This window comes from Neomonachus schauinslandi, chromosome 3, assembly GCF_002201575.2.
Source record: "Neomonachus schauinslandi chromosome 3, ASM220157v2, whole genome shotgun sequence".
Lineage (NCBI taxonomy): Eukaryota > Metazoa > Chordata > Mammalia > Carnivora > Phocidae > Neomonachus > Neomonachus schauinslandi.
This window is the reverse complement of record NC_058405.1, coordinates 154372471-154399112: the sequence shown is the minus strand read 5'-3', so window position 1 is coordinate 154399112 and position 26642 is coordinate 154372471. Positions and strand designations below refer to the sequence as shown.

General features: G+C 38.6%; 1 protein-coding gene across 1 annotated transcript in view; it reads left to right on the top strand.

Annotated features, from left to right (window-relative positions):
* Positions 1 to 26642, top strand: part of DNAH7 (dynein axonemal heavy chain 7) — a 251256-nt gene that overhangs the window by 115221 nt on the left and 109393 nt on the right. Inside the window, exons 35-40 of the mRNA XM_021703031.2 lie at positions 8390 to 8545; positions 9396 to 9564; positions 11258 to 11384; positions 12610 to 12829; positions 17643 to 18515; positions 20704 to 20933. Of these exons, the coding sequence (XP_021558706.2) occupies positions 8390 to 8545; positions 9396 to 9564; positions 11258 to 11384; positions 12610 to 12829; positions 17643 to 18515; positions 20704 to 20933 (1775 nt within the window). The remainder of the gene's footprint in view (positions 1 to 8389; positions 8546 to 9395; positions 9565 to 11257; positions 11385 to 12609; positions 12830 to 17642; positions 18516 to 20703; positions 20934 to 26642) is intronic.

Below are 26642 nucleotides of genomic sequence, written 5' to 3'. Positions count from 1 at the left end.
CAGAAAGCTGGCTGCAGCTAATAGTATCACCCACAGATTTGTCATGACAAGAATGTGCAAGTTTTCCCAGGGTCAATGGGACAATGTGGAAGATAAGTGGACTTCACCCTTCTTGGGACTCCATTCTAGATGACTGCCCACAACCGTGTGGGATCCCCGTTAGTTCCCTTATGGCAGAGAACTGTACAGTGTGGGTGTCCCTTTAGAATACCTAAATATCTTGCAGCTCTGCTCCTCTCAGAGAGCAAGCATTTGGAAGCTTTCCATGACAGCAGGCAAGACCGCATTAGCTAAGAGAGAACCACAGTGATGCCAGTAAGGTAGGACTTTTGTCTCTCTTTGTCTAGCTCTGCCCCCCACCTGGCTGTGGGGTGGGAAGAAGACCAGGAAAGCAGGTAGAGAAGCCCAAAGAAGCCATCAGTGGTCCCTCTCATTGTAGGCTCTCAGTTTACACACATTCGCCCACTTTATGACCATACCCGTCTAGTTCTTTATTGATTTTATATTTTAATCTGCTGATCTTTTTGAAATTTATTTGGGCATATAGTTAAACAGTTGTCCTGGTATCATTTATTGAATACTATCTTCCACAAAAGATTGAGATGGCAGCCTTATTATAATTTAAATGCGGTATGCATCAGGGAATATCCAAGAGCAGGGAGGGGAGAAGTTTAAACTGAGATTTTTAAATCAAGGTGTTGGTTTGACCAGGGTTAAAAAACGATCTTTCTGGAGGGAAGCATTATGATGGTGGAGTAGTAGGGGAACCCTGAGCTTGCCTTGTCCCTCAAACACAGCTAGATCAACATCAAATCATTATGAACAACTAGGAAACTGATCTGAGGATTAAGAAAACAATCTGCACAATTGGAGGGAGAGAATGTAGCCGATATCAAGTTTGGAGATATGAATTGGGGGAGAGAAAAGCTGTGGTGCCACGGAGGGGAAGGGGCCCTTTTTGTGGAGAGAAGTCAGGGAGAGAGAGAGAGAGGGTGGGAGAGGAAGCAACGCATAGGGTTAGCTCAAGACACTATAGTGCGGGGATCCCCTGGGTCGCACTGGGAGAGAAGGAAGGTTTGTCTTCTGGGAGTATGTTTGGAAGAGGGTATTGCCTCTCCAAGGGTGCCACTGACTGGCCGTTCAACAGCATGGGACAGAGGCGCAGGCAGAGGACAGATAACCTGGTGGCAGCTTTTCACTGTACTTCACCATAGACTCCAGGCACCACCGTGGCCGTGAGACTGCTTTTCTGAGACAGAACGGTGCCGGGCTCAGCTCTCCTCTCCCCTAGGGGAGAGCGGGTCTGCGCCTTGCCCGGTCCTTTAAGATTTCAAGTTTTGAATTCCAGCCAGGCGCCAGAGATAAAACAGAGGCGAACTGTGGCGCTGGGCACAAATAGGTTGGGCGTAGGGATCTGATGAGGGCCTGGGACACAAGAGGAGAGATTATTTGTGTGAGTGTCTCCTGAACAGCGGTGGCCCCAAGGTCAGCTACCTGGAGAGGAGAGGATGGGGTGACGCTACCTTCCACACACACCCCAACCCCCCTCCCCACCCCGCCCTTGCCCACCAGTACAGTTGGACTTTAGACAGAACCACAGTGCCTCCAGGGGAGGCTGGAGCCGCTTACACCAAACCCCGCCTCCCTGCATCTTCACAAGGGTAGGTCTGGCTCTGAGCCCGCACAGCAGGCCTCTCTCTCAGAGGAACAATACAGCACACCCCCCCACCCCCCGCCCCCACATACACCAAATCTACTGATCACTGAGTACTCCAAAATGTCAGCTTCAGTTCTGGTGGAAATAGGACAAGGCTTTCTTTTTAAATATTTTTAAACTTTTTAAAAATTTCTTTTTCTTTTTTTTTCTTTGGAATTAGGCTTAGAGGTTTTTGCTCATTCCTTGGTTTGTTCCTTTTCTCGTTTTTTTGGATTAGGCTTCTCTCTTTTTTTCTTTTTCCTTCTTTCTCCCCCCTCCCCACTTTGGAATCAGGTTTATAGTTTTTTGTTAGTCTGTTTTTGTTCCTTTTCCTTTTCTCTCTCTCTCTTTTTTTTAGATGAGGCTTTTTCCCCCAGGTTTATTTTAACAAATCAAAGAAGCATACCTAGGTAAAGGTCCAAAGAGTCCCCATTGCAAGCAAGGAAGAACTCCACAGAGGACTGACCTCTGGGAAAGAGCAGCCAAAACACATCAGCAGAGTGCAAACAGTATACACCAGAAATGCTTTCAGAAATGCCTGGCCCTGGACAGAGTGTGACTCCTTCTTAATATTTTCACTCTCAGGAGCAGGAAACATAACAAGCTTTCATAACACACAAAAGACAGAAACCTCAACATAATGACAAGATGGAGGAATTCTCCCCTAAAGAAAGATGAAGAAGAGATCACAGCCAGGGATTTGCTCAAACCAGATATAAGCAATATACCTGAACAAGAATTTAGAACAACAGTCTTAAGAATACTGGCTGGACTTGAAAGAAGCATAGAAGACATCAGAGAAACACTGGCTACAGAGATAAGAGATCTAAAAACCAGTCAGGCTGAAATAAAAAATGCTATGACTGAGATGCAAAACTGATTATATGTAATCACAGTGAGGATGGAAGAAGCAGAGGAAGAAATAGATGATACAGAAGATAAAATTATAGAAGATAATGAAGCTGGAAAGGACAGGGAAAAAACCTATTAGATCACAAATATAGGCTTGGGAACTCAGTGATTCCATAAAGCACAAGAATATCCATATTGTAGGAGTCCCAGAAAAAGAAAAGTGGGAAAAGGGGGTAGAAAGTTTATTAGAACAAATTATAGCTGAAAACTTCTTTAATCTGGAGAAGGAAACAGGCATTTAAGTCCAAGAGGCACAGAGAACTCCCTTCAAAATCAACAAAAACAGGTCAACATCAAGACCTATCATAGTGAAAACTTTCAAAATACAGAGAGAATTCTGAAAGTAGCTAGGGAAAAGACATCCTTAACCTACAAGGGTAAACACATGAGGTTAGCAGCAGACCTGGCCCCAGTAAATTGGCAGGCCAGAAGAGGATGGTATGAAATATTCAACATGCTATGGAGAAAAATATGCAGCCAAGAAAACTTTATCAGGCAAAGTTGTCATTCAGAATAGAAGGAAAGATAAAGAGTTTCCCAGACAAGCAAAAATTAAAGGAGTTCGTGAACACTAAACCAGCCCTGCCAGAAATATTAAAGGGGCCCCTTTGAGTGGGAAAGAGACCAAAAACAACAAAGACTAGAAAGGAAACAGAGACAATCTACAGGAACAGCAACTTTACAGCTAATACAATGGCACTAAATCATCTATCAATAATTACTCTGAATGTAAATGGACTCAATGCTCCATTCAAAAGCCATAGGGTATCAGAATGAATTAAACAAACAAACAAACAAACAAAACAAGACACATTGATATGCTGCTTACAAGACTCATTTTTGACCCAAAGACACCTGCAGATTGAAAGTGAGGGGGTGAAGAACCATTTATCATGCTAATGGTTATCAGAAGAAAGCTGGAGTAGCCATACATTTTTCAGCAAATTAGATTTTAAACTAAAGTCTGTAATAAGAGATGAAGAAGGTCACTACATCATAATAAAGGGGTCTTTACAATAAGAAGATTGAACAATTGTAAATATTTATGCCCCCAAACTGGGAGCACCCAAATATATAAATCAATAACAAGCATAAGGAAACTCATTGATAATAATACAATAATAGTAGGGAAATTTACCACCCCACTCACAGCAATGGACAGATCATCTAAGCAGAAGATCAACAAGGAAACAAGAGCTTTCAATGACACACTGGACCAGATGGACTTACCAGATATATTCAGAACATTTCATCCTAAAGCAGCAGAATACACATTCTTTTCAAGTGCACATGGAACATTCTCCAGAATAGATCACATACTATGTCACAAATCAGGCTTAACCAGTACAAAAAGATTGAGATCATACCATGCATATTTTCTGACCACAATGCTATGAAACTTGAAGTCAATCACAAGAAAAAATTTGGAAAGATGAAAAACATGGAGGTTAAAGAACATCCTACTAAAGAATGACTAGGAAATTAGAGAAGAACTAAAAAAATACATGGAAGTAAATGAAAATGAAAACACAACTGTCTAAAACCTTTGGAACACAGCAAAGGCAGTCATAAGAGGGAAGCATATAGCAATACAGGCCTCCCTCAAGAAGAAAAAAAGTCAAATACACAACTTAACCTTACACCTAAAGGAGCTGGAAAAAGAACAGCAAATAAAGCCTAAAACCAGGAGGAGGGAAAGAATTAAGTTTAGAGCAGAAATAAATGATATAGAAATAAAAAAAAAACAGCAAAACAGATCAACAAAACTAGGAGCTGGTTCTTTTAAAGAATTAAAATTGATAAGCCCCACCCAGACTTAATAAAAAGAAAAGAGAAAGGACCCAAGTAAATAAAATCACAAATGAGAGAGGAGAAATCAAAACCAACAATGCAGAAATACAAACAATTAGAATATTATGAGCAATTATATGCCAACAAATTGGACAATCTGGAAGAAATGGATAAATTCCTAGAAACATATAAACTACCAAAACTGAAACAGGAATAAATAGAAAATTTGAACAAACCCATAACCAGTGAAGAAATTGAGTAAGTAATCAAAAATCTCCCAACAAATAAGAGTCCCAGGCCATAGCTTCCCAGGGGAATTCTACCAAACATTTAAAGAAGAATTAATACATCTTCTGAAGCTGTTCTAAAAACAGAAATGGAAGGAAAATTTCTAAACTCTTTCTGTGAGGCCAGCATTACCTTGATTCCAAAACCAGACAAAGACCCCACCAGAAAAGAGAATTACCAATATTCCTGATGAACATGGATGCAAAAATTCTCAACAAGATACTAGTTAATTGAATCCAACAGTACATTACAAGGATTACAAGGATTATTCACCATGATCAAGTGGGATTTATTCCTGGGCTGCCAGGGTGATTCAATATCCACAAATCAATCAATGTGATATACCACATTAATAAAAGAAAGGACAAGAACTATCTGATCCTCTCAATAGATGCAAAAAAAAAAAAGAAAGAAAGAAAGAAAAAGCATTTGACAAAATATAGCATCCTTTCTTGATAAAAACCCTTAATAAAGAAGGGATAGAAGGAACATACCTCAATGTCATAAAGGCCTTATAGGAAAGACCCACAGCGAATATCATTCTTAATGGGGAAAAAGTGAAAGCTTTTCCCCTAGGGTCAGGAACACGACAAGGACGTCCACTCTCACCACTGTTGTTCATCATAGGACTGGAAGTCCTGGCTTCAGCAATCAGACAACAAAAAGAAATAAAAGGCATCCAGTTTGGCAAGGAAGAAGTCAAACTTTCACTCTTTGCAGACAACATGATATTCTATGTGGAAAACCAAAAAGATTCCACCAAAACATTGCTAGAACTAATACATGAATTCAGCAAAAGTGGCAGGATATAAAATCAATGCACAGAAATCTGTTGCATTTCTATACACCAATAATGAAGCAGTAGAAAAGGAATCAATCCCATTAACAATTGCACCAAAAACCATGACATACCTAGGAATAAACCTATCCAAAGAGGTAAAAGATCTGTATGCTGAAAACTATAGAACAATGGTGAAAGAAATTGAAGAGAACACAAAGAAATGGAAAAACATCCCATGCTCATGGATTGCAAGAAAAAATATTGTTAAAATGTCTATACTACCCAAAGCAATCTACACATTCAATGCAATCCCTATCAAAATACCACCAGCATTTTTCACAGAGCTAGAACAAACAATCCAAACATTTGTATGGAACCACAAAAGACCCTGAATAGCCAGAGGAATGTTGAAAAAGAAAAGCAAAGCTGGAAGCATCACAATTCTGGACTTAAAGCTGTATTAAAAGTAATCATCAAGACAGTATGGTACTGGCACAAAAACAGGCGCATAGATCAATGGAACAGAATAGAAAACCCAGAAATGGACCTATAAGTCTATGGTCATCTAATCTTTGACAAAGCGGGAAAGAATATCCAATGGAAAAAAGAGTCTCTTCAACACATGGTGTTGGGAAAACTGGACAGCGACATGCAAAGGAATGAAACTGGACCACTTTCTTATACCATACACCAAAATAAATTCAAAATGGATGAAAGACCTAAATGTAAGACAGGAAAACATCAAAATCCTAGGGGAGAACACAGGCAGCAACCTCTTTGACCTTGGCTGCAGCAACTTCTTGCTAGACGTATCTCCAGAGGCTAGGGAAACAAAAGCAAAAATGAACTATTGGGACTTCATCAAGATAAAAAGCTCTGCACAGCAAAGGAAACAGTCAACAAAACTAAAAGGCAGTCTACAGAATGGGAGAAGATATTTGCAAATGACATATCAGATAAAGGCTAGTATCCAGAATCTATGAAGAACTCATCAAAATCAACACCCAAAAAATAAATAATCCAATCAAGAAATGGGCAGAGGACATGAATAGACATTTCTCCAAAGAAGACATACAAATGGCCAACAGACACATGGAAAAATGCTCAACATCAGTCGGCATCAGGGAAATACAAATCAAAACCACAATGAGATACCACCTCACAGCAGTCAGAATGACTAAAATTAACAACTCAGGAAAATACAGATGTTGGCAAGGATGGGGAGAAAGGGGAATCCTCTTGCACTGTTGGTGGGAATGCAAATGGGTGCAGCCACTCTGCAAAACCATAGGGAGGGTCCTCAAAAATTTAAAAACAGAACTACCCTATGACCCAGCAATTGCACTACTAGTTTTTATCCAAAGGGGCACATGCACCCCAATGTTTATAGCAGCACTATCAACAATAGCCAAATTATGGTAAGAGCCCAAATGTCCATCAACTGATGAATGGATAAAGATGTGTATATATACAATAGAATATACTTAGCCATCAAAAAGAATGAAATCTTGCCATTTGCAACAACATGGATGGAACTAGAGTGTATTATGCTAAGCAAAATAAGTCAGTCAGAGAAAGACAAATATCATGTGATTTCACTCATCTGTGGAGCTTAAGAAACAAAACAGATGAAGGGAAGGAAAAATAAAAACAGAGAGGGAGGGATGCCTGGGTAGTTCAGGTGGTTAAGCATCCTGCTCTTGATTTCAGCTCAGGTCATGATTTTGGGTCTTGGGATCAAGCCCCCTGTGGGGCTTCACGCCCAGTGGGGTGTCTGCTTCTCTCTATCTCTTCCACCCTTCTTCCCTCCCTCCCTTTCCCTCTGCTCCTCCCCCAGCTCATGTGGGGTCTCTCTCTCTCTCTCTAAAACATAAATAAGTCTTAAAAAAAAAGAGAGAGAGAGAGAGGGAGGTAAACCATAAAACCATAAGTGACTCTTAACTATAGACAACAAACTGAGGGTTGCTGGAGGGGAGGTAGGTGGGGGGATGGTCTAAATGGATGATGGGCATTAAGGAGGCATTTGTTGTGATGAGCACTGGGTGTTATATGTAAGTGATGAATCACTAAATTCTACTCCTGAAACCAATACTACACTATATGTTAACTAACCTGAATTTAAATTAGAAAAACATACAAAAAACAAAGATCTTTCTGAAAGTATAGAGAAAGCTAAGGGATTTACCCAAGATATCATCAAGAGTCAAGGAATGGAGGCTTGACATTGTTAAAGGCAGTGGTTGGAGAAAAAGAAAGCCTTTTGTCATTTGTACCTTCATCCCAAATTCAGCCCAGGCATTAAACCTGCCCAGGGGAAAAAAATTACTTTTTACAAAATGGGGAACATACTTTGCATTTTATTTTATTTTTTTCTACCTAACAGAACGTAAATATTTTCTTATGTCATTATTCTTTTACAAGATGATTTGTAAAACACAATATCTTGATTAAGAATCATTATAATTGCACCTGCTTTCCAGTGAAATCCATTTTGAAAATACAGTTATATTATTTAAGCTTCCTAACTAATAGAAAACTTGGTATTTAAGTGGAAAGATAAGCTATAATAAAATGAACATTGATCTGGAAAGAGACACATGGCAATCTGAATTCTTGCCCCACCCCTGAGACCATAAGCAAGTTTCTTAGCCTCTGAGTCCCCATGACCTCATGTTAAGCAGGTATGTGTACTTTGCATGGTGATTTTGGAAATCAGAGAAGCCACATGCATGGGGCCTGGACAAACAGGGACATGTCACTGGTATGGTAACTGTTATCTCTATTGATTCCATCTCTTCTTTCAATTGTTATGACACTCTAAGTTTAAATTCAAGTGTGTCAACAATGATGCTTAGTGTTTATTTTGAAATGTCAGTGCATAATTCCAACTATGGCTCATTTTATTATTTCCTGTTATATAGAATTTTCTTTTAAATCAACTCAATAAAGAAATCTACAAGCCTCTACTAATTAACTTCTCAGCACAAACTACAGCAGCTCAAACTCAGAATATTATCATGTCAAAATTGGACAAAAGAAGAAAGGGAGTTTTTGGTCCTCCTTTGGGCAAGAGAATGGTAATTGCTCTCTGTTTCTATCCATATGGTATAGCACTGGTCCTCTTCATGTCCCCTGCTACAGTCAGAACAAGGAAACCAGATATACTAGGACTTGACATCTTTTTGTACATTTTTTTTTAATCACAAAATTTTTTAAAAATTTTATTTTTAAGTAATCTCTACACCCAACATGGGGCTCGAATTTACAACACCAAGATGAAGAGTCGGATGCTCTACTGACTAAGTTAGCCAGGCGCCCCTTTAATCACAAATTTTGATTAAGTTTTCCTTAAAGTGTGTTCATATTTGCATGTGCATTAGACAACTTGACATTAAAAACAAGCAATTGCCCTTTGAATTAAAAAGTAGAATATTCATCTAGGAAATTATCTACCTTTCTAATTTTCTGATTAACATTTTTATTCAGCAGAATCTTGCTGCTTGCTCCTCTAGACCTTTAAACAACCCAGCTATCAATTGACTTTTCTGTGTTCCTGCCAAAAATACCCTTCTGAGCCTCACTTGTCACCACTCAGAGGTTATAATCATTTTAAAATCCTACCTTTCTCATTTACTTTAATGTATTGAAATTGTATAAGGAAAAAGAGGAGGCATATTGATAAATTGGGTGAGAGGATGAATAACTCCTCAACTCTTAATCTATAAAGGTTAGTAACGAGATTTTCCCTATTCCTTACAAGCATGGATGCTAGGGGATATTATTCTTGATTTGAAAAGAGACCATCATTTCTCACATATGTATGGTACAAGAAGATAATCTAATTCTTTGCCTCAACACTGTTGACACAATAGGACAATATATTAAGGTGATAATATTTTCTAATATCACTTCTCTTTTTACTCCCAGGTTGTCTTTGTAGATGATGTCAATATGCCCGCTCGGGAAGTATATGGGGCTCAGCCTCCCATAGAGTTGCTTAGACAATGGTTAGATCACTGGAATTGGTATGACCTAAAAGATTGTTCTATGATTAAACTAGTGGACATTCAAATCATGTGTGCTATGGGACCTCCAGGTACGTTTTCTGAGTTTGCGATTACTAAGGTTGAGAATCACCCTGGTTATATCTAGAGAGATGGCTAGAGAAAGAAAGAGAAACCCAACTGGACAATCTGAGTTACAGTTTTTTGTGTATGTTTTCTCTTGTGTATACCTTTGGACCTATGGGAATGTACTATAATGGTCAACACTACAAAGTGTGTTGCCTTGCTTGGGGCCATTCTCCCACCAGTTCTTCCAGATCCTTTTTCTCCCACTTTCTGCGACTTTGCACTTCCTTTCTCTGTATTCTAAGGAACCCAGATCCCCATGAAGCAGCTCATTTCCCTCTGTTTTATTCCTTAATTCTTCAACTGTATGAAATCCCCATTTCTACCCCAATCAAGTCCCATTCTAGCGAGTCTTTGGATTTAGACAGGCTGTGAAGAGGATTTTAAGTAGCAAACAGCCAAAAGAATTAACCCTTAAAGATTCTTTACATTTCTCAATGGAAATTGATAAACTCAAAGGAATCTATGCAGGGGAAATTTTTTTATGATGGGGTATCAAAAGTGGCTTGATTCAACTAACTAGACATTCTTAACTGTTTTTTTTTTTTCCTGAACTGAAGCTGGTAGTCTAGTCTTTAAAAATTCATTTTCTCCATATATCATTTCTTCAGGGAATCTCTTCGGTGTTTGCCTCCTGACCCCCTGACCTTTTTTGACCTGTAACCCAGTCAGGTTGCTCTGAGTCAGTAATTGCTCTCAGCACACTTCCTGGGCCACTTCAAATGCTTTTTTTCTTTTCATTTTTTTTCTTTCAAGTTTTTGTTTAAATTCTAGCTAACTGACATACTGTGTAATATTACTTTCAAGTATAGCATTTAGTGATTCATCCACGTACATGCAACACCCAGTGCTCTCACAAGTGCCTTCCTTAATCCCCATCCCCTATCTAACCCATCCCCCTGCCCACCACCTCTCCAGCAACCCTCAGTTTGTTCTCTATAGTTAAGAGTCTGTTTTATGGTTTGCCTCTGTTTTCTTTTCTAAAAAAAAAAAAAAAGATTTGTCTATATATTTAAAGATAATACCAATAATTTTTTAAAATGTTGCATTCTAAGTTAGTTATTAAAGCCTCATATTTGAGGGGCTCCTGGGTGGCTCAGTTAGTTAAGAGTCCAACTCTTGATTTTGACTCAGGTCATGATCTCAGGATCGTGAGATCAAGCCCTGCGTCAGGCTCCACACTCAGCATGGAGTCTGCTTGAGATTTTCTTTCTCTCCCTCTCTCTCTGCCCCTCCCTCCACTCGTGCATGCTCTCTCTCTCTCAAAATAAATAAATAAAATCTTAAAAAAAAAGCCTCATCTTTGAAAATGTAATCATTATTTTACAAAAGTGAGACAATCCCCCCATTTTTTTTTTTTAAGATTTTATTTATTCATTCGACAGAGAGACACAGCGAGAGAGGGAACACAAGCGGGGAAGCGGGAGAGGGAGAAACAGGCTTCCCACAGAGCAGGGAGCCCGATGTGGGGCTCGATCCCAGGACCCTGGGATCATGACCCGAGCCGAAGGCAGACGCTTAACCGACTGAGCCACTCAGGCGCTCCTAATCCCCAAATTTTTAAAAATGCAGGGATTGTCTCACTTTTGTAAAATGTTTGAGAAAATATTCTACTGTGTAGTAGTAACATTGTTAAGAGTTACTCTTTTTAATATTTAGGTGGTGGTCGAAATCCAGTAACTCCCCGATATATGAGACATTTCAACATTATAACAATCAATGAGTTTAGTGATAAATCCATGTTTACAATCTTCTCTAGAATCTTAACCTGGCATTTAAAAATCTGGTAAGTAATTTAAAGTGTGTTTCTTTTTTCATTAGGGGGTATAAAGTCTTTTGGAAACAGATCAATATAAGTAGTGCTTCTCAAACTATTCGCTGAAAACATCCCTAGATAAAGAAAGACATAACAGGTAACATTGCTCCCCTCTGCTGCTCTCATCTCCAGATATGGGAGCATAATGCCAAGGGGCCAAAGTATCTTTCTCTTTTTGTCCAATGTCTTGAATTTTAGCCCCAAAATACATACAAATTTTGCACTCTGCTATATAGTATGTCCATGGCAGAATTATTAATGTTTTGAATTTTCACCATGTAATACAATTAATGCTGGAAAGGTGTATGTTAGGTTTATCCTGTGACTTTGATACCCTGTGGTAGAACTCGTGAGTTCCCCAAGGAGATTTATATCTAAGTTTGAGTGTAGCCTTTGAGCCTGAACCCTGGGGGAAATGTTGCTGCCTAACTCTGGACACTCAGGGCTTCTCCACATGGTGTGCAGAGGTCAGGGAGCCAAGTGGACCTGGGCAGTGCAAGTCTCTGCTCCCTGACGTCCATTCTCAGGAAATTGCCAATCCTTGCCCTATCCAGTGATGATGGAGAAAGACAGCTGGCTCCTCGTTGAGCCAGAAGTTAAAGATAGTCAAGTTTTTCCAAATGCATATTCATGCTACATGTTCTTTTTACCCCAGTTGTGCCCTTTGCCCTTCTTTTTTTAATCCCGACTCACTATTTCACTTTCTTGTTAACTCTCCTTTTTCTTTTCCTCTTTTTCTTATTTTTTTTCTGTATTTTTATTTCCTTCCTTGTTTGCTCTGAAAATACTCATTTCACCAGTGTTCTTCAGGGATTACTTTTATATGCAATTGAAAATGCTAAGGGGTGAAAGTGAGTAGGACACATTTGTCTAGTGGGTGCTTGATTTGAGTTATATAATTGGAGTTCCTCGGCTGCCTCTTTTGTCTGCTTACTTAAGTAGTTTTAAGTCCATTACATTAGTCCTGCCTTCCCATGGAGTTTCTTTGAACATAAAATAAAATAATGAATGGAAAGTAGTTTTAAAAGAAATTAAAAGTCCATTATTATTATTATTATTATTGTCATTAGAAATGGTAATCTTATAAATTAAATCATTTTATTTAATCAGAATAAATTTCACCCTAGGCATGCTCAGTATCATTTATGTATCATATATGCTAACATTTTCTTTTTTTATTAAATTTTTTTTTAAGTTATAAATTTCCAGACGATTTTCTAGATTTGACCACACAAATTGTTAATGGTACGATGGCTCTATATAAAGAAGCCATGAAGAATCTCTTGCCTACTCCAGCTAAATCTCACTACTTGTTCAACCTCCGTGATTTCTCCCGTGTCATTCAGGGAGTTTGCCTGTCCAGACCAGAAACAGCAGAAACCAAAGTAGTGATTAAACGTCTCTGGGTTCATGAGGTAAATTTTTGTGTTACTGAAATATGATTATGCTAGAAGCAAAGATTTTATCATGGCAGCAACTGGGTAAAAAGAAACATTTAGCAGTTTATATTGTTGATGCGTTCAGCTATTTGGCATTCTGAAGGCCAATGATCAAGGTAATTTAAAAGAATATTTAGCACTAATATATCTTATGATATTTAAAAAGGATTATCTCCTGTTTTTAGAAATTTTTGTTGACTTACAAGATATTTCAAAGTAGGTATCACTTTGGGTCAATCTCCTTTAAGTGACTTAATCCTTGATAGTTTGATTTCAAATAATTTTTGAGATGGAATATATTTTAAGGAGCTGTTTTTATAAGAAATGAATGTGTTTATCTACAGTACTTACTTGTATTTCTAGATGCCAAAACAACTGCAAAGCAAACCAGTTTTGAAAGCATAAAACTACATTAAAAATATATTTAAGTTCTTTTTGGAAAGAGGTATATGGGTGAACATTTTCTTATAAAAACTTATGGAAGGAAGGAGAGAAAGAATACAAAAAATAAGGCATCAAAAATAATTTAATATCTTAAAAATAAAGAATTATAGGAAAATAAAAGAAAAAATGTTTTATTTTTAATATGTAAATAATATAGCTATTTAATTTTAATAATGTAGTTAAGAAATCTAGAAAATAGGAATGTACTATGTTAAAACCATGTGCTATAGAGATAAAAATTTCAAAAGGGCATTTAGAAATGGAGTTTTTAATGTAATGAAATTCATAATATAATAACTTGAAATTTTTAGTGAGTACTTCATATAATGTAATGAGTTTAAGTTCTCAGCTCAAAATCTTCCAATAGCACTCTACTTCATTGGGAGGGATTAAACATAAACTTCAGGTGGCCCATAAGATTGCCTATGTGTACCTCTTTTCTGGCTCCCCTCAGGCTGCCTCTTGCTCTCACACTCATTCAACTTCACCAGCAATACAGGCCGACTGGCTGTTCTCTCTGCCCCAGATCCTGTGGGTTAGCTTCCTACTGCCTTTGATCAAATCTTTCCTTCTTGATGAGGCCCACACTGACCACCCTATTGTATACAACAGGCTCACACCCCACTAGCAGTTCCAGTCTTTCTTGACTTTACTCTATTTTTCTTCTTTACATAGCATTTATCAGCATCTAACATACCATATAATTTATTTGTCATGTTTATTGTCCATCTCCCTCAGATAGCAGGCAAGCTCCATGAGGTCCCTGATTTATCCACAGTGCTGAGAACAGTGCTAGACACATTGTTTTCAACATTTCAAAAAAAAATAGGAAGTGATTGAACTCAACACTCTATTTTTGCTTTGTTTCTATTCACTCAAAAAAGATTTCCTAAGGGTCTGATATGGGTCAGATACTACTTTGGGTGTCCTTTTCCTTTCCAGACACTTTTACCAAATCAGAAGACTAATGTGATTTTATTAAATAGGTTTCAAGGTATGAAACTGGCTTACTATTTTACATTCTCTTTGGCTTCTCCATGGCTTTCAAACATCTGTGTGCCTAACATCTGATTTGCTTATTAAATATAGTTATCCTGCACAAGTGACCCAAGGAAAAAAATAAATTAGATTTCATCAAAGTTAAAAATGTTCATGCTTCAAAGGATACTGTCTAGAAAGTGAAAAGACAACCCATAGAATGGGAAAAAATATTTGCAAGTCCTACATCTGATCAATGTCTCATATCCAGAAAACATAAAGAACTATTACAACTCAACAGTAAAAGACAAATAAACCAATTTAAAAGTGGGCAAAGGATTTGAATAGACATTTCTCCAAAGATGATATACGGATGGCCAATAAGCACATGAAAAGATGTTCAACATCATTAGTCACTGGTGAAATGCAAATCAAAACCACGGTAAGGTATACCTCGTACCCACTAGGATGGCTGTCATCCCAACGACAGATAATAACAACTGTTGGTGAGGATGGTGGAAGAATCAGAGCCCTTGTCCACTGCTTATGGGTATGAAAAGTTGTGCAGCTGCTTTGGAAAACAGCTAGTTCCTCAAAACGTTACACATAGAGTTACCACATGACCCAGCAGTTCTGCTCCTAGCCTTATACTCGAGAGAACTGAAAACATATGTCCACACAAAAACTTGTACACGAATGTTATTAGAATTATTCATAATAAACAAAAAGTGGACACAACTCACATATACATCAGCTGATGAATGGACAAACAAAATGTGGTATATACATACAATGGAATTTTATTCAGCCCTAAAAAGAAATACCGATGCATACTACAACATGGATGAAACTAGAAACATCATGCTAAGTGAAAGAAACCAGATTATATGATCCCATTTATATAAAATGTGCAGAATAAGCAAATTAATAGTGACAAAAAGTAGAGTAATGGTTGCCAAGGGTTGTGGGGGTGCTGGGGGACAGCAAGGAGTGACTGCTAATGGGTACAGGGTTGCTACGTAGGGTGCTGAAGAGGTTCTAGAATTAGAGAGTTGTGAAGTTTGCTCACGTTCATGAATATTATAAAAACCACTGAATTATAATGCTTTAAAAGAGTGAATGTTATGTGAATTATATATCAATTAAAACAACCTGTAATTAAGGCTTGGAGATAAATAAACTCAAAGCATAAATACAATATAATAAAAAATATTCCAGAGATTACCTCTCTTGGAATGTTGTAGATTTATAATAGAAAAATTTTACATATCAACTTTTTAAAAATGGAAGAGGGGGCAGCAGAACCAGAAGGTAGAGAGAAGGGGATCAGCAGAAGTGAGCATGAGAGAGCCTGAGGTACTGGAAGTGTTCTGTATCTTGATCTTGGTGGTGGTGACATGGGTATATAAATGTGTAAGAATTCTTGGAGCTGTACACTTAGGATTTTTGTATCTTATATAAAGAAATAGAAGTAGACAAATAAGATACTCCCAGGCACCATCTTGAAAGTTTTCAAGTCAGGGTCCAGAGTAGGCCCCTGCCATCTGCATTTTAGCAAGTACCACAGATGATTCAATACAGGTGTGGTGACAGTCCTTGAGAAATACTACCTTAGGTTCTTGCTAAATAGCCTGCTAGATAATAGTATGACTTAATTCATCTTCAGCACTGATACCTGATATGTCAGGTTAGCTTGATTTAGGTTTCTCCTCCCATAGGAATATTGTACAACGTCTTCAGTACCTGAAATTCAGGAGGTGACTAATGGCATATGTCGGGAAACTAGCTTGTCCCCTAAAGAAATAGCTTTTGAACCGCTGAGAGTATGCACAAAGCCTCACTCCTACTATTTGCCTACACAGCCACCACTGCTAGAAGAAGCGATCACACTATTATGGTACCAGCTTGACAATAGTGAAAACACTAAAATCATTACTCTTGAACACCATTAGGCTGATTTCAAAGTGGCTTGTAATAATTTTATTTCTGAATTTTATAGTGTTTCCACATAGGTTGTCATTTTATTCTTGCCATACAACTGGAATGTAATGCCAAGCAGGTATCCCTGTTTCTATTTTATAGGTGAAGGAGCTGATGCAGACAGGTTTCAGTCATTTCCCCCAAATGACAGAAGTTTTGCTGACACAAATATGCATTGCTTCTATCATAGGCATATTAGTCAGCTAGAGCTGCTGTAACAAAATACCACAGAGTGGTTTAACAACAGAAATTTATTTTCTCATAGTCCTGGAGGCCAGAAGTCCAACTGCAAGGTGCCACCAAGTGTGGGTAGATGGCTGCCTCCTCATTGGGTCCTCACATGGCCCTTCCTCTGTGTACCTGCAGAGAAAGAGTGGAAACTCTCTTGTCTCTTCCTCATCTTATATGGACAGTCCTATGGGACTAGGGCTCCACCCTTGTGACCTTACTTAACTTTACCTCCTTAAAGGACTTCTCTCTTAATATAGTCATATTGGTGGTTAGGACTTCCACATGAATTTGGGGGGTGGGGCGGAACACCATTCAGTCCAAACAGATAGTAACCAAGGGACACTTAACACCACTTTGAGGAAATAGTTGTTTTATGTGACAAGCCTGGTTAACTATTTCTTACAGTCCCATAACACGTACATATCACCAGAGTTTATTTTAGTAGATTGCCCTCTGCAGTGATTTACAACAAAAATAATAAATGTGCAAAATAAAACTTGGCTTTCACCTAAGGCCCCCCAAAAAAATGCTTTAAAAATAATATGATTCATTTGCCAATAATTTTCAGAATGTTCCCTGGCTTGGAAAAAGGAAGGATCACTGCAAAGGAGTGCCCAGCTTCTTTATCTGTATCTGAGTGACCAGCAAAGGCAGCTACTTTCTTTCTCTAGTCCTTTTTTCTTTCTCTAGTCATTAATATTCTTTTAAAAAATGTATTTATTTATTTGAGAGAGCAAGAGAGCAAGAGAGAGAGCATGAGCTGGGGGAGAGGCAGATGGAGAGGGAGAGGCAGGAAGCCTGATGTGGGGCTTAATCCCAGCACCCTGGGATCATAACCTGAGACAAAGGCAGACACTTAACCGACTGAGCCACCCAGCTGCTCCAGTCACTAATATTCTTTACATCTCTATAATCTTCTGTTCCCCCAAATAGCCTTTATTAATAACTGTATGTAACTGTATTATCTAAAATATACATGATCAAAATTAATATTTAAAATAAGCATTATTATGAGTCCATCCTGATTATTTGGCTATGCTTTAATAAAACCCATAGAAATTTCCTGGAGTACTTTTTATGTGACTTGAGATTAATATGTAAATAAAACTACAAAAATAGAAGAATCAGTTCCTAATGCTGCTTCTTAATTATTCAGGTCCTTAGAGTATATTATGATCGCCTTCTGGATAATGCAGATAGAAGTTGGCTTATCAACTACATTCAAGAAATTTTGAAAAAATACATGGATGAAGATTTTCATGAGCTTTTTCAGCACTTAGATTTCGATAATGATGGCGTGGTGGAAGAAGATGACTTGCGTAGCTTAATGTTTTGTGATTTTCATGATCCCGGGCGGGAGGACACCAACTACAGAGAAGTTGAGCATGTGGATAATCTTCAGGTGATAGCAGAAGCTCACCTAGAAGAATACAACAATATGAGCAAAAAAACCATGAGCCTTGTCTTGTTCCGATTTGCCATAGAACACATCAGCAGAATTTCCAGGATCCTGAAGCAGCCTCGCAGCCATGCTCTTCTGGTTGGTGTTGGAGGGAGTGGAAGGCAGTCTGTCACCAGATTAGCGGCCCACATGGCTGACTATTCAGTTTTTCAGGTTGAAATCTCCAAAGGCTATGATACTTCTGAGTGGCATGAGGATTTAAAAGTGATCTTAAGGAAATGTGCCGAAGGTGAGATGCAGGGTGTCTTCCTGTTTACAGACACTCAGATAAAAAGGGAGTCATTTCTAGAAGATGTCAACAATCTGCTGAATGCCGGGGAGGTTCCAAATCTCTTCGCGTTAGATGAGAAGCAGGAGATCTGTGATAAGATGCGTCAGTTAGATCGCCAACGGGATAAAACCAAACAAACAGATGGAAGCCCCATAGCTCTTTTCAATATGTTTATCGATCGCTGCCGCAACCAGCTGCATGTGGTCCTCGCCATGAGTCCCATTGGAGATGCATTCCGGATCCGCCTTAGGAAGTTCCCTGCTCTTGTTAACTGCTGTACTATTGACTGGTTTCAGGTATTGCCATGTACATTTTAGATAGATTTCTGGAAATGTTGAATCTTTGTCATCATCATGACTTATTTTATAGACTCCCCCCCACAAAATGTAACTGAGCAGAATTTTCTGATCAATGATAATGTATGAAATTAGAATTCAAGAAATCATCGTAAGAGAAAAGCATTAAGCTCAATATATTATAGAAGGTTTTAGGATAAATTTGAGTATCAGTCATGGTCCCGACAGGGAACAGCACACCGAAGGCTTCACTGAGAAAAACTGAATGAAGGAACTGTTCCCAGAGCTGTAGGTGGGGTTAAAGGAACTGAGAGGAGACAGTGGAGCAGTTAGGAAGGGGTAGAGCATAGCAGGGAGCTTTACTACAGCTTGGGCATAAAGGGGAAGAGGAGGAGAGCATGTCACTGGGGCTCGGAGCTGTGGAAGCAGGATTACCTGACAGGAGCAGGAACCCAAAACATAGGACTAGGCTCCTGCTAGAAAGGAAGGGAGGGTATGAATAGTCCTACCCATCTCTTCTTCCAGTCTCTTTCCATTAGCCAAACCCAACAGGAAGTCAAAAGGAAGAAAACCAGAGTGACACTTATGGTAGTTAACTTTGGTATCAGGAAGCACAGAGCAGATGAGACAAGGGTGTGCGGTGGGGAGTTCGTGGGCTGTGGCAGAGTGTTTTTGGCCTTGGGGAATTTACATAGCCCCTCTGTTCCTCCATTTCCTGCTGAGCCTGTTTCTCGCAAAACAGATTTATTGAACCCTTGCTCAATAGCAGGTACTATTCTTTTTTTTTTTTAAAGATTTTATTTTATTTATTTGACAGAGAGAGAGAGAGACAGCTAGAGAGGGAACACAAGCAGGGGGAGTGGGAGAGGGAGAAGCAGGCTCCTGGCCGAACAGAGAGCCCGATGTGGGGCTCTATCTCAGGACCCCGGGATCATGACCTGAGCTGAAGGCAGATGCTTAACGACTGAGCACCCAGGCGCCCCTAGCAGGTACTATTCTAAAAGCTGGAAGTGAAAAGAAAAGTGAAATAGACAAGGCTTCTGATCTCGAGCTTATTTTCTAGAGACAGACAAATTAGCAAAAAATCATTCCATCAACAAGGTGGCATATAGGGAGTAAAAGCCTTTCTGAAGAGGTGACCTTTGAAGAGGAAGCATGCCAGACAAAATGTGCCAGTACTGAGAGCATCTGGGTGGAGGGCATAAATTAGTGAGGGCGAGGGGCTGGGGAAAGAATGGGTGTGTCAGGGGACATGGAGGTGGCAGGCGCCGAGTAACTGAGGGGGAAGAAGTAGAGGTGAGCTCAGAAAGGTGAGCAGAGATTTACAAATTGGTTTGGGATTTGATGTACGCCGGGAAATCTTTGAAGGATTATTAATTGGGGAGTGTGACATGAGCTAATTTACATTTTGAAAAAAATCCCTCTGGCAGCTGTAGAGAGCCACACAAGCAAGGGAGACCAGTTAGGCCACTGTTGGAATGTTCCAAGCAGATGAAAACAGAAAGTTGAATTGGGATGGCTGTAGTTGATGTCGGAAGAAGAGAAAGGATTGGGAAGCTATTGTGCGGAGGGTGCCTATAGAACTTGTTTATGGGACAGATGAAGGGTTGAGGAGGAGGAGAGGTATCGAGGATGATTCCTGCACTTTGGCTGGAGCAAGGGGTGGATGGTGGTGATGTTTACAAAGTTGGGGAAGATGGCAACTACTTGGGAGGAGATAGGAACCACATTTTGGACTTGTCCCGAGTTTGAGGTAACTTTAAGAGAAATCAAAGTGATAGTCATTCAGATGATTCTGGAGTCTAGAGGAAAGGATAATAACATTTACCTCAGAGAATTATTGGGAGAATTCAATGAGATGATACTGGTAGGATGCACATAGAAATAGACATTCCATAAGTTTAGTTCCTTTCCTCTTCCTTGCTCCTACAATACTCAAGAACAGTTTCTCTAACCTTTGAACAAACCATGAAGAATCAGTATTACTTGTACTAGCTACTGGCTCCTAAGTGTGCAAGTCCTTGGTTGGGGGTGGGGGGAGGGAGTTCCTCATGGAAGTGTCTCTCCTGCCCCATCCCTCATGTGTTCCTCTCCATTTCTGACATCGATAAATCACAAAGGACTGCAGTAGTAACAGACTTACAGTAGTCACTTTGATCAAGTACTAACTCATTTATCTTAAATTTAGTCATGGCCTGAAGATGCACTCCAGGCAGTTGCCTCACGCTTCTTGGAAGAAATTGAAATGTCAGAGGAAATACGAGAAGGCTGTATCAACATGTGTAAAAGCTTCCACACTTCTACTATAGATTTATCTACATCCTTCTATGTTGAACTTCAAAGATATAATTATGTGACTCCTACCTCTTATCTTGAATTAATCTCCACCTTCAAAATCTTGTTGGAAAAGAAAAGAAGGTAAAAATGAAATTTCATATTTCTGTTTATGTATTTTAAAGAGAGCATGCACGAGTTGGGGCAGGGGCAGAGGGAGAGAGGGGGAAAGAGGGGCAAACAGACTCCACACTGAGCATGGAGCCTGCTTCCGGGCTCGATCTTACTACCCAAGAGTCAGATGCTCAACCGACTAAGGCATCCAGGCACCCAAAATTTCATATTTCTAAGTAAGCTATGGTGATTTTTAAAATATTTGTGTGTACAAAAATGACATAGCTATGATGTAGAAATTTATATTGTATATACATATATATGTGTTTGTACTGTGAATATTGTTTTATATATATATATAAATCTTTAAGCGATTTATTTTGCAAACATCTTTAGGATGGGGAGAGGTCTTATTCTTTTGTATAGATGGGTTGTCTGGCACATTGTAAATGCATAATCATATTTGTTGAAGGAATAAAGGCTTGCCACTCAGAGGTGGGCTAAGACTCCAGGATCCTTTGACAATGATATGGAGTAAACACCACTAGAGAGACTTTTTTTTTTTAAATAAGTAATCAGATAATAGATAAAACTTCTGTTTAGGTATTGAACAGCTGAAACCCAGAAACTGCTAATCAGGTTTCCTTCTTTAAACTCTCATTTGAAAACCTCAATATGAACATCAATACACTTATGTACTATAGAATGTGTCAATGTGAATTTTCAATGTCATTGAGGGTGACATTTATTTATTTATTTTTGTAGTTTCAAGTTTTTATTTAAATTCCAGTTGGTTAACATATAGTGTAGTATTGGTTTCAGGAATAGAATAGAATAGTTTCAGGAATAGAACTTAGTGATTCATCACATACATGCAATGCCCAGTGTTCGTCACAATAAGGGTCTTCCTTAATGCCTATCACCCATTTAGTCCATCCCCCTGCCCACCTCCCCTCCAGCAACTCTCTATTCTCTATCATTAAGAGTCTGTTTTATGGTTTGCCTCCCTTTCTTTTTTCCCCTTCCCCTATCTTCATCTATTTTGTTTCTTAAATTCCATATATGAGTGAAATCCTATGGTATTTGTCTTTCTCTGTCTGACTTATTTCACTTAGCATAATACATTCTAGCTCCATCCTTTTCATTGCAAGTGGCAAGATTTCATTCTTTTTGATGGCTGAGTAAAATACCACTATATATATATAGAGAGAGAGAGAGAGAGAATATATCTGGTATATATGTGTGTGTGTGTGTGTATATGTATACGCATATACCACATCTTCTTTATCCATTCATCAGTTGATGGGCATTTGTTCTCTTTTCACAATTTAGCTATTGTTGATAGTGCTGCTATAAATGTCGGGGTGCATGTACCCTTCAGTTCAGTATTTTGTATCCTTTGGGTAGCTGGATTGTAGGGTAGTTCTATTTTTAACTTTCTGAGGACCTTCCATACTGTTTTCCACAGTGGCTGCACCAGTTTGCATTCCCACCAACAGTGCAAGAGGGTGCCCCTTTCTCCCCATCCTTGCCAACACCTGTTGTTTCCTGACTTGCTAATTTTACCCATTCTTAAAGGTGTGAGGTGGTATCTCATTGTGGTTTTGATTTGTATTTTCCTGATGATGAGTGATGTTGAGCGTCTTTTCATGTGCCTGTTAGCCATCTGAATGTCCTCTTTGGAAAAATGTCGATTCATGTCTTCTGCCCATTTCTGAACTGGATTATTTGTTTTTAGGTGTTGAGTTTGAAAAGTTATTTATAGATTTTGGGTCCTAACCCTTTATCTGATATGTCATTTGCAATATCTTCTCCCATTCCATAGGTTGCCTTTTAGTTTTATTGATTTGTTTCCTTTGTTGTGCAGAGCTTTTATCTTGATTAAGTCCCAGTAGTTCATTTTTGTTTTTGTTTCCCTTGCCTTTGGAGACGTGTCTAGCAAGAAGTTGCTGTGGCCAAAGTTGAAGAGGTTGCTGCTTGTGTTCTCCTCTCGGATTTTGATGGATTCCTGTCTTACATCGAGGCCTCTCATCCATTTTGAATTTATTTTAGTGTATGGTGTAACAAAGTGGTACAGTGTCATTCTTTTGCATGTCACTGTCCAGTTTTCCCAACACCATTTGTTGAAGAGACTATCTTTTTTTCCATGGATATTCTTTCCTGCTTTGTCAAAGATTAGTTGACCATAGAGTTGTAGGTCCATTTCTGGGTTCTTTATTCTGTTGCATTGATCTATGTGTCTGGTTTTGTGCTAGTACCATACTGTCTTGATGATCAGAGCTTTTTAATACAACTTGAAGTCTGGAATTGTGATGCCTCCAGCTTTGCTTTTCTTTTTCAAGACTGCTTTGACTATTTGGGGTCTTTTGTGGTTCCATACAAATGTTTGGATTGTTTGTTCTAGCTCTGTGAAAAATGCTGATGGCATTTTGATAGGGATTGCATTGAATGTGTAAATTGCTTTGGGTAGTATAGACATTTTAACAATATTTGTTCTTCCAGTCCATGAGCATGAGATGTTTTTCCATTTCATTGTGTTCTCTTCAATTTCTTTCATCAGTGTTCTATAGTTTTACAGCATACAGATCTTTTACCTCTTTGGTCAGGTTTATTCCTAACTAACTTATGGTTTTTGGTGCAGTTATAAATGGGATTGATTCCTTGATTTCTCTTTCTGCTGCTTCATTATTGGTGTATAGAAATGCAACAGATTTTGGTATGTTGATTTTGTATTCTGCGACTGTACTGAGTTCATGTATCAGTTCTAGCAATGTTTTGGTGCAGTCTTTTGGGTTTTCTACACAGAGTATCATGTTGTCTGTGAGTAGCAGAAATTTGACTTCTTCCTTGCCAATTTGGATGCCTTTTATTTCTTTTTGTCTGGTTTCTGAGGCTAGACTGGCAGTACTATGTTAAAGTAACAGTGCTGAGAGCAGACGTCCCTGTCTTGTTCCTACCCTTAGAGGAAAAGCTCTCAGTTTTTCCCCATTGAGGATGATATTAGCTGTGGGTCCTTCATATATGGCCTTTATGATGTTGCCTACTATCATACTACCATCTCTATCCCTACTTTGTTGAGGGATTTTTATCAAGAATGGATGCTATACTTTGTCAAATGCTTTTTCTGCATCTATTGAGAGGATCATAGGGTTCTTATCCTTTCTTTTATTAACGTGGTGTATCACGTTGATTGATTTGTGAATATTGACTCATCCTTGCTAGTATCTTGTTGAGAATTTTTGCATCTGTGTTCATCCAGGCTCTTGGCCTATATTTCTCTTTTCTAGTGGGGTCTTCGTCTGGTTTTGGAATCAACGTAATACTGGCCTTGCAGAATGAATTTGGAGGTTTTCCCTCCATTTCTATTTTTTGGAACAGTTTGAGAAGAACAGGTATTAACTCTTATTTAAATGTTTGGTAGAATTTCCCTGGGAAGCCATCTGTATCTATCTGGATTTGGACTTTGGCTGGAAGATTTTTGATTACTGCCTCAATTTCTTTGTTGGTTATGGGAAATTTTCTTTCTTCCTGTGTCAGTTTTGGTAGTTTATGTTTCTAGGAATTTATCCATTTCTTCTAGATTGCCCAATTTGTTGGCATATAATTTTTCATTCTTTTATAACTGTTTGTACTGCTGTTGTGGTGTTGTGATCTCTTTCTCTCCTTTGTGATTTTATTTATTTGGGTCCTTTCTCTTTTCTTTTTGATAACTCTGGCTAGTTTATCAATTTTTTTAATTCCTTCAAAGAACCAACTCCTGGTTTTTGGATTTGTTCTACTGGTTTTTTTATTTGTTTTGCTTGTTTCCAAATCATTTATTTGTGCTCTACTCTTTATTTCCTTTCTTCTGCTGGTGTTAGGCTTCGTTTGTTGTTCTTTTTCTAGCTCCTTTAGGTGTGAGGTTAAGTTGTGTATTTGAGAATTTTCTTCTTGAGGTAGGCCTGTATTGCTATATACTTCCCTATTACTGCTGCTTTTGCTGCATCCAGAGGTTTTGGGCCATCATGTTTCATTTTCATTTGTTCCCATGTATTGTTTAATTTCTTCTTGAATTTCCTGGTTTACCCATTCATTGTTTAGTAGGATACTAAATATAAATACCTCCAGGTATTTATGGTCTTTCCAAATTTTTTCTTGTGGTTAGTTTCAAGTTTCATTGCATTTTGGTCAGAAAATATGCATGGTATGATCTCAATCTTTTTGTCCTGGTTGAGGCCTGATTTGTGACCGAGTATGTGATCTATTCTGGAGAATGTCCTATATGCATTTGAAAAAGAATGTGTATTCTGCTGCTTTAGGATGAAATGTTCTGACTATATCTGTTAAGTCCATCTGGTCCAGTGTGTCATTCAAAGCCATTGTTTCCTTGTTGATCTTCTGCTTAGATGATCTGTCCATTACTGTGAGTGGGGTGTTAAAGTCTCCTACTATTATTGTATTATTATCAATGACTTCCTTTATGTTTGTTATTAATTGATTTAGATATTTGGGTGCTCCCAAGTTAGAGACATAAATATATGTAATTGTTAGATTTTCTTGTTGGATAGACCCCTTTATTAAGATGTAGTGCCCTTCTTCATCTGTTATTACAGTCTTTGGTTTAAAATCTAGTTTGTCTGATATATGTATGGCTACTGCAGCTTCCTTCTGATGTTCATTAGCATGATAATGGGTTCTCCATCCTCTCACTTGCAATCTGTCGGTCTAAAGTGAAACTCTCTCTCTCTCTCTTTTTTTTAATATAGCTTATCTCATGAGCTTATTCTGATATTTCCTTCAAATATAGTACTACATGGTTTCACTGAACTTTTTCTTTTCTTTTTTATTTAAATTCAATTAGCCAACATATAGTACACAATTAGTTTCAGATGTAGAGTTCAATAATTCATCAGTTGTGTATAACACCCAGTGCTCCTCACATCATGTGCCCTCCTTAATGCCCATCACTCAATTATCCCATCTCCTCACCCCTCTCCCCTCCAGCAACCCTCAGTTTATTTCCTATAACTAAAAGTCTCTCATGGTTTGTCTCCCTCTCTGATGACTTCCCATTCAGTTTTCCCTCCCTTCCCTTATGATCCTCCACGCTCTTTCTTATATTCCACATATGAGTGAAACCATATGATAATTGTCTTTCTCTGATTGACTTACTTCGCTCAGCATACACCCTCCAGTTCTATCCACATCAATATAAATGCTAAGTATTCATCCTTTCTGAGGGCAGAGTAATATTCCATTGTGTATATATATATCATATCTTCTTTATCCATTCATCTGTTGATGGACATCTCAGCTCTTTCCATAGTTTGGCTATTGTGGACATTCCTGCTATAAACATTGGGGTGTGGGTGCCCCTTTTGATCACTACATTTGTATCTTTGGGGTAAATACTTTGTAGTGCAATTGCTGGGTCATAGGGCAGCTTTATTTTTAACTTCTCGAGGAACCTCCATACTGTTATCCAGAGTGGCTGCACCAGCTTGCATACCCACCAACAGTGTAAGAGGGTTCCCCTTTTTCCACATCCTCACCAACATCTGTTGTTTCCTGACTTGTTAATTTTAGCCATTCTGACTGGTGTGAGGTGATATCTCATTGTGGTTTTGATTTGTATTTCCCTGATGCCGACTGATGTTGAACACTTTTTCATGTGTCTGTTGGCCATTTGTAGGTCTTCCTTGGAGAAACGTCAATTCATGTCTTCTGCCCATTTCTGAACTGGATTATTTGTTTTTAGGT